The 9,044-nt window shown below is 45.3% G+C and overlaps 1 protein-coding gene across 9 annotated transcripts in view; it reads left to right on the top strand.

Annotated features, from left to right (window-relative positions):
- The window catches only part of Agbl2 (AGBL carboxypeptidase 2), a 60,895-nt gene that overhangs the window by 40,405 nt on the left and 11,446 nt on the right, over positions 1–9,044 (top strand). For 6 of the 9 annotated variants that reach the window (XM_050124307.1, XM_050124308.1, XM_050124310.1 and 3 more), the window contains 4 exons: positions 779–879; positions 2,192–2,322; positions 6,646–6,712; positions 7,303–7,428. In XM_050124307.1, coding sequence (XP_049980264.1) covers positions 779–879; positions 2,192–2,322; positions 6,646–6,712; positions 7,303–7,428 — 425 coding nt within the window. Of the gene's footprint in view, positions 1–778; positions 880–2,191; positions 2,323–6,645; positions 6,713–7,302; positions 7,429–8,046; positions 8,526–9,044 lie in introns of those variants that run through there. The other 3 variants (XM_050124313.1, XR_007589020.1, XM_050124312.1) reach the window with 3 other exon arrangements.

The following is a 9,044-nucleotide window of genomic DNA, read 5'->3' as shown; positions in this document are numbered from 1 at the left end:
TGTGTGTGTGTGTGTGTGTGTGTGTGTGTGTAGTGTGTGTGTGTGTGTCTATCATGTGTGTGCATTTGCCTGCAGGGGTTGGAAGAGGGTGTTGGATCCCCTGGAGCTGAAGTTACAGCAGGTGTGAGTGTTCCAGTGTGGGTGCTGGGAACCATGGGTGGGTGCTGTGGAAGCTCTATTAATGCTGAGCTGTCCCTCCAGCCCTATGAGGAGCGGTTCTCTAAAAATTGACTCACAAATTAGATTTGCATTTAACGCATAAGATTTAGGAAGCTGGAAAGATGCCTCGGCTGTAAAGAGCACACACTACTTACTCTTGGAGAGAATGCACATGCTCACAACCGTCTGTACCTCTAGTTCCACCCTAGGTTTCTGGCACCCTCTTCTGATTTCCGAAGTCATCAAGCACACACATGGTGCAGACATACAAGCAGAAAAAACAAATATTCACAAAATAAGCATAAATATAGAAATCTTAAAAATAAACTAAAAAATTTAGGGCTATGTACAGAGTTTTTAAAATTTTTATTTTTCTATTTAAGTGCATGAGTCTTCTGTCTGCATGTATGTATGTGCACCACATGCATGCCTGCCTGCTGAATTCAGAAGAGAGCATTGGATACCCTGGAACTGTAGCTATGGATGGTTACGAGCCACCATGTGGGTGTAGGGACCCTAACCTGGATCCCCTGCAAGAGCAGCAAATGCTATTAACTGCTAGACCACCTCTCCATCCCCAGTTTTTAAAAATCTCAGAAAAATTACCTTTTTTCCCCAGGCAGTAAAAGAGACACTCATTTTACCACTGAGGACCTGAAGTCCCTAGGTTATCATGTCTGTGACACTATTCTGGATTTCTGTGATCCTGACCAGACCAAGGTAAAGACAGAGTTTCAAACAGTGGACTATCAGTCCTCGGCTGGGCTTCCGTGGGTCCAGAATCTGCCCAGGGGAACTTCGTCGCCCTCTTAATATGCTTTATAATTTATTTTTATTTTATGTACATTGGTGTGAAGGTGTCAGATCCCCTGGAAATGGCTTTACAGACAGTTGTGAACTGCCATGTTGGGAATTGAACCCGGGTCCTCTAGAAGAGCAGCCAGTGCTCCTAACCACTAAACCATCTCTCCAGCACCCCCCCCCCTTTTTTTGAGACAGGGTTTCTCTGTAGCTTTAGAGCCTGTCTTGGAACTAGCTCTTGTAACCCAGGCTGGCCTCGAACTCACAAAAATCTACCTGCCTCTGCCTCCTGAGTTCTGGGGATTAAAGGCGTGCGCCACCATTGCCCAACTCTCCAGCCCTTCTTAATATTCTTTTTATCTGATGTTTTCATTTCCAGAGAAAATAGAACCCCTATCCTGCAAGCTGTCAACAAATGGTGACACTTCACAATCCTCCTAGAAGGAAGAAGCTATCCTTTGGTCCCCTCTCCATAAATGACGGGTTTGCTATAGCAGCATCTTGTCTTCTCTTTCAGAACAATGGCATACACAGCGTGCTCACTAATCCTGCCCTGTGCACTAGGAGATGCCCCTCTGGAGCCTGCCTGCCTAAGACTAGGCCTCAATTGCTGCTTTTTTCTGTTTCATCTTTTTATCCTTCCCCTCCACTGCAAGTGTTCTCAAGCTTGACTCTGTCCAAAAGCTGAAGGTTTCTTTGGCCTTGTTCTTCCGATGGCTATTTTTGATTCACTCACTCAGCTTAGGAGGAGCATATACCCATCGTCCCTAACACATTTCTCGTGTCCCCGTATAAGCACTACTTGGATGCAATGCTTAGTCAAGAATTAAAAGGCCTGTTTGGTGCTTCCCTTCCCCCAGTGACGCCGGAGCACAAGGCCTTCTCACTCACGCTCCCGTGAACCAAGCACTCTACTCCTGACCTACAACTTTATCCAAGCCATCCTTGCCTTAGGCCAAAGTTAGAACAAAGCCATTCTAACTCCTCCGGCTGCCTTGTAACTCAGCCAAACAGTGAAACAGTTGCAGAAGTGGACTAAAGCAGGGACGTGGCTAAGGCAGTGCTCGCTGACCCGCCGCTTTAAACAAGTGTGTTTGTATAGCCCAGGTCTCGTATCCATTACTATGTCTTTAATAGAAGGAGTTACAGTTTGCCCTATCAATAAGTCACCTTTCAGCACACCCTCAAAACCACTCATGACTAGCATGTAAAATGTTTCCCTCTGCTGCAGTACACTCAGTGTCTACAGGAGCTTAAGGAGCTCTTACAACAGGAAATCCACAAGAAGTTCAATAACTCTGGACAAGAGATGGACTTAGAAGGAAGCTGGAGTGACTTTCCTTTGTCCGACATCGAATCCAGGTAACAAATTTCATTTCTAAGGGCTTGATAATACATCCTTGATCCCAGTATTTGGGAGACAGAAGCAAGGCGATTGGGAATTTAAGGAAAGCCTGGATCACATTTACATCACACCTGTCCTCTTATTTATTTGTTTGTTTATCTATCTACCCATCTATCTTTTTATTTTGAGACAAGTTTTTACTGTATTGCTTGGGTGACCTGCATCTCACAGAGATCTGCCTACCTCTGCTAGATTAAAACATGTCCGTGTCCTGAGACATGCCTTCACCTTCAGAATTCTGGAGGGAGATGTAAGCAGATCTCTGTAGTAAGTCCCTGGAGAGCCAGGGCTACATGGAGAGACGTGTCTATTACTACAACAACACGTGTGAGCAGCACCACCCAGAAAAGGAAGTTCTTAATTGTGCTTATGGTTTCAGAGGGATGGAGTCCATGGTGATGGAGCGAAGTGCACGGCAGGAACAGCTGAGAGCTCACTTTTTTTTTTTTTTTTTTGGTTTTTCGAGACAGGGTTTCTCTGTGGTTTTGGAGCCTGTCCTAGCACTAGCTCTTGTAGACCAGGCTGGTCTCGAACTCACAGAGATCTGCCGGCCTCTGCCTCCCGAGTGCTGGGATTAAAGGTGTGTGTCACCACCGCCCTGCGAGAGCTCACATCTTTTTGTTTTGGTTTCATCTTGTTTTGTTTGAGACAGGGTGTCACTATAGATAGCTGACTGTCCTGGAGCTCGCTCTGTGGACCAGGCTGGCGTTGCGCTTGCAGAGCTCCACCTGCCTCCGCCTCCAAATTCTGGAATTAAAGACGAGTGCCACCACACTTGACTTGCATGTTCATATCTTGAGCTGAAAGTAAGAGGCATAGAGACACCATGAATATATTGCTCCAGTCTTTCAAAAACTCAAGCCCTCCCCCAGTGACACACCTGCTCCAAAACAGCCATAGCTCCCAATCCTTCCCAAACAGTTCCACTAAGTGGGGAACATATGAGCCTGTGAGGGCCATTCTCATTCAAACCACTACACCCTGCCTCAAAAACAAAACAAAATGCTATTGTAATAAAATATATTAAAGGTGATGGGAATTTAGAATAAAATATTAGTGGTGACAGAAGATGTCAAACTGACTGGATTCTGGATTGTTTTTCAGTCTTACAAAAGAGGCCACTAGCAAACAGAGGTGAAGAAGGTGAAACTTCCCAAGCCCAATTTAGCATCTGGTCATTTCTTTTCTGATAGTTAGATCCTGTTGTGGTCAAAGCAGTTCTATGTCTTGGTGGTGAGCCATTGGCCTTGCAGTATTTCTCTAGCTTCTCAGATTCCAGCTGGATCCACCCCTGCTTCCTAAAATCAGACAGGTGATCCACAAAAGAACTGCCAGGGACCAGAACAATGGAGAAGACGAGGAAGGGAAACAGTCTTTCCATTCCACCACAGGGCTCTTGTAATGCTGAGATTCTGGGTTCTTGTCATAGAGTTGCCTTGTCCAAGAGACCTGTACTCACCTGATATCCTAACCACAGCTACGGTGATGCCTGGATTCTAAGTGTATTTTTGTTTACTAAATCTTTTAATATTTTATTTAATTTTTAAAGATATATTATATTTTATATGTATAAATTTTGCCTGCATATATAGATGTGTGCCTCGTGTGTGCCTGGTATCCATAGAGATCAGAAGAGGGCATCAGATCCCCTAGACTTGTATTTACAGATAGTTGGGGCCTTCATATTGGTGCTGTGAACTGAACAAGGGTCTTCCAGAGCAGCCAGTACTCTTAATCTTTGAATGTCTTAAACTTTGGATAGAAAGTATTTTATTCAAATACCAACACCATTCTCTCCCCTCAGGTTTCTTTCTTATTCCCGCTAGTATGTTTCTCTTCCAACTTCATCTTTTCTCTTTTTTGTAGGTGTGCAGGCTCCAGCTTTCTGCCCAAGGGGCCTCAGATTGCCTAGTCATTCTTCAAAGGTTCCAAGGCTGGGCTTGTAGCCTTCCATCTTTGAAGACAGTTGGAAGGGTGTGTCTCTTCCACCCACTCTAAGTTGCACTCTGAGTTCTGGGCCACTAAGTAATTCTTCTGGCACAGTCTGACAAATGTTTCTACAGAGAACTTGAACCACAGCATCAGACCAAGCAGGGTGCCCTCTCCACTCATTGCTCCTCCCACTTTCCCTCAGTCTGCTGCACTGGCCACTCTCTGTTTGCAGTCTAAAATCCAAAATGTCCTGTGCATGTCAGCTCACTGACTTAGCCCAGGAGAATGTCCTGTGCATGCCAGCTCACTGATGCAGCCCAGGAGAATGACTTGTGCATGTCAGTTCACTGAGGCAGCCCGGGAGAAGCCCGGTGAGGACAGGCAGAGCTGCACTATATATAGCTGAATCAGCAGGAATGCTGATGCCGTTAGCCCAGAATGAGAAGGAATGGTTTCCAGCTTCGATATCACAAAGTCAGATATCACAAGCCTCCTTGGGTTTCTACCTCTGCGTTCTCACAATCACACATAAAGGCAGGCTGGGAATAGTGATGTTGCTCTGTGTGTAAACACATGATTGGCATTTTCTGGGACATGCTGCATCCAATGCCTTGATATTCCATTTGCTAAAGAAGTCTGTTATTTCCAAAATCCAGCAGCCTCAAAGTCTCCTTCTAGACGGAGAAACCTTTGAGAAGAGCACATTGGAAATCAGATCACAAAAATGAGGCTTTCCTCTGCTCTGCTGTGCTAGGTGTGACTCCTCACTGTGCTAGGTGTGACTCCTCATTGTGCTAGGTGACTCCTCACTGTGCTAGGTGTGACTCCTCACTGTGCTAGGCGTGACTCCTCACTGTGCTAGGCGTGACTCCTCACTGTGCTAGGTGTGACTCCTCACTGTGCTAGGTGTGACTCCTCACTGTGCTAGGTGTGACTCCTCACTGTGCACCAAGGGAGGTCACAAAATGAGTGAAGGCCTGGTTTGAAATGCCTTTTTTCCCCTGTGAAATTTGAGTTTTGTGTTCAAGATACTTTTTTATTTTTTATTTATTTTTTTGATACTTTTTTATTTTAAATCTGTTTATTATTATTATTGGGGATGGGGAAGAACTTTTATCCACTGGCCCTGAAGACACTTTTTGGAGCCTCTATTATATACAGTGTAATTCTCAGTTCTAGTTCACCATATCCCAGGAAGAGGTAAACTTATGTGATATGATGAGAAATGCTTAACTATCTGAGTCCTTGTTCATCTTAGTCCTCACAAGAAAGGGCAGAAGAGAGTTTGTGGAGAAAAGTTTTAGTCTATACATCCATGCAGAACTTGTAAATGAAGAATTGATGTCGTTAAAAAGTGAAGAATGGGCGGTGGTGGCGCACACCTTTAATCCCAGCACTCGGGAGGCAGAGGCAAACTCTGTGAGTTCGAGACCAGCCTTGTCTACAAGAGCTAGTTCCACGACAGGCTCCAAAGCTACAGAGACACCTTGTCTTGAAGAAACAAAACAAAACAAAAAACAAAAACAAAAACCAAACCAGTGTTCCAGGGCTAGAGAGGCAGCTCAGTCTTGGCGTTCATGAGCCTCTGGGCTTGGGCTCTAACATCAAACAAACAACAAACAAAACTGAAGATTTATTTATTTTGATTTTCTTTGATGTGGATGGATATTTTGCCTGCCTGCATATATGTGTGTCACAGGCATGGAGGCACTGTGGGGGTCAAAAGAGGGCATTGTGTTGCCTGGAATTGTTGTGGTAGAGAGTTCCGAGCCTCCTGTGGCTTCTGAGAACTGAACTCAGGTCCCCTGAAAGAGTAGCCAGTGCTCTCACAATGTAAACTTGACTGGAATTCACTATGTAAACCAGGCTGGCCTCAACTTCAGAGAAACCCACGTGCCTCTGGCTCCTGAGTGCTGGGATTTAAAGACACAGGTCACCACACGCAGCTTGTTTTTCTTTATAGAGACAGTGTCCACTATAGCCCAGGTTGGATTCAAACTCAGCAATCCTTCTTCAGTGCCCCAAGGGCACAGTTGTGCTATACCTGGCTGACAGCCTTGAAGTAACTTTGGTATTGTCTAGCCTGCTGACCATTTGTCTCATTATTTATCTAGTTAAGCATTCAGCACATTTCCCAGAGCAGCTGGCAGAATCCTGGCTTCGGGGAATTAGTATCAGCTCGGAAGAAATGAAGATGGAGATGCCCTCAGGGGAATCCCGGTCTCCCTCTCCCTCTGCCAGGGCACCTTTGCCCGTCTGGCCAGGGTTTGTTTTGCCACACTGACAGTTCAGAGCCTCTGCTCCTTGTCTGACAGTTCTTTCTGTGTCTTTTTTCTTATTTTTCCTAGCACAAGTGGCTCTGACAGCTCCCTCTCGGGTGGTCTTCCTGCCCACCTACTGAGCATGGCAGATGAGGTGAGAGCTCGCTGATTCTTGTACACACAAAACATTGAAACTTAAAAAAAGACACACACACACAAAAAAAAAAAACAACTAAAAACACCATAGTACTAGATAATTGAGAAAATGTTCCAACCATAATAGAGCCTACAGGAGTTATAGCCCCAGACTTGCAACTCAGGAAGGTAGCCTAGTGTGAGCCAGTCACCAGTAAGTCAAAAAGAAAATTGCAATGGTGTCCTAGCTGGTCGCCTACCCCGAGTATGTACCGTGTCCCTTATGTGCTTTTTGCTTAATTGCTGGAGCTTCTTTATGGTAACATAGGCTAAGTATTTTAGCCACGTGTCAGTTATCAGAGTCATCTGGACCTGGCCTGGCTTTGTTTTGTCAGCCGTGTGCATTTACTATTGATCCCTTTGGTAGTGGTCAATATTCGTGGAGTCAAGCATGTTAAATAGGGAACAGCCTCTGGAAAGAAGGTGATTGAACGGTTGACTCATTTGCCACACCGATGAATAAGAACCACATGCCAGGCTACTGTATATCAGCTGTTAGAGGGTGAGTAACTCTGCAACCCCCTCTGACCAGTTTCTCTGCAATTTCAGGAACAGCTGAATCAGAAAATGGTGTTAATGAAGCCAAAGAAGAAAAGACTTCAGACGAGGAAGCAACGAAACGAGCAGCACCAGAACTATTTGATGCGGGAGTTAAAGTTGACAGAGGACACCCCAGTAAGCAATCTCTGCTGCCTCTCCCTGCTGCCTGTCATTTGTATTTCACAGATGAAGCAGAGGTAGGGCTAGAGTTTATTCCCAGCTAGAAGGGGTTGTAGGAAGAAGGGGTGCTTTCTGTTTCAAGGTCAGAGCCCTTCCTCAGGTCCTCTGAATGTGTGTCTGCGCAGATCTCAGCCTCACCACACTGGTCTTCCCCCGTGCTCCGCTCAGGCACTCGCGGGTAAGGCTAGAACAAGAAAGAGGTGGAGCTGGATGGAGCTCAGGCAGAGGGCCTGGGTGGCTGGGTGAGGGCCAGGAGGGGACACCTCTCTACCTTGTTTGTAGCTAGCGTTCCCACCACTGCCCCCTGCCGGGAGTCTCGTTCTAAGGCAAGAAATGCTTTCAAGAGTGTTTCCCTGGTGGGGGAGTTGGGGAGATGAGGAACAGATCCGCTGAAAATTTCACTCAGTCCTTGTAGGGAAGGGCAGGATTTGCGTCTACTCTGCAAAAGCAGTCTACTGTTTTGAGAAATGCAGAGAATTCTAGTTCTTCAGTGAGAAGTGAAAGCCGAGGCTCGGTGAGGTGGTGATTTTGCTTGGCTCTTTGTCACCCAGATTCTCTGATCTCTCCAATTAGCACATCGGTTCCTCTAGGTGAAGGATGCAGTAGCCATTGTGTTACCTGGAGGTGAAGATGATGCTAACATTGCTCTGGATTAAAAACTGTAATCTTATATCAAATATTGATGATTTGTGGTTTTATATCAGAAGCATAATAAGAGGAGGCTGTTTTTCTTGCCTATACAAGGTTTCATCCACACATCCACACTTGCCAGATTTCTTTCTCCTATGCCTACTAGATGGCAGGTCCTTTACTGGACACCAAGAATGCAGCAGTAAACAAGAGTCTGTCTTTCCTTGGAGACCTTAGGACCTAGGGGCACTTTGCGACAAGTCAGCAGGAACTATGTTGCAGAGAAAGACACATGAACAAGAGGCACGCGCAAAGTTTTCAGTACTTTAGAATCTTCTCGCTGAAATCGTTGATTTTCAGTGGATATGTTGGCACACACCTGTAATCCCAGCACATGAGAAGTAGAAGCAGGAGACCAATGAGTTCTACATGAGACCTAGTACCAAAATGGAGAAAATAATTAGATTTCAGAGAATAAGTTTATAACTCGATGGTAGGAAACTTGCCTAGTATGTGCAAGGCCCTAAGTTTGATTCTTAGCATTGCTTTAAAAATTGGTTTTGAACCAGGCATAGTGACATAGGCCTGTAATACCAGCTCCTGGAGAGACTAAGACTGAAGGACTACAAGTTCGAGGCAAGTCTGGGTAACTTAGAAAGACCCTTCTCAAAATATGGAGGAAAGGTCCTGAAAAGATAGCTCAGCAGTTCGGAGCTCTTGCTGTTCTTACAGAGGATGTGGACTCAGTTCCTATCATCACATCAGGCATCTCATAACCATCTATAGCACCAGAGGATCTAATGCTCTCGTCTGGCCTCCTCAGGCACTAGATATACATGGTGTACACTTGTACAGATATATATTACAACTGAGCTACACAATATATGGTTACTAGCTCAGTAATATACAGGTATATGTACACACACAGACACACACACACA

Source organism: Alexandromys fortis, unplaced genomic scaffold, assembly GCF_014885135.2.
Source record: "Alexandromys fortis isolate MF-2015 unplaced genomic scaffold, M_Fortis_MF-2015_v1.1 scaffold_222, whole genome shotgun sequence".
Lineage (NCBI taxonomy): Eukaryota > Metazoa > Chordata > Mammalia > Rodentia > Cricetidae > Alexandromys > Alexandromys fortis.
The sequence above is the reverse complement of the archived record's forward strand: the minus strand, read 5'-3'. Positions and strand labels throughout refer to the sequence as shown.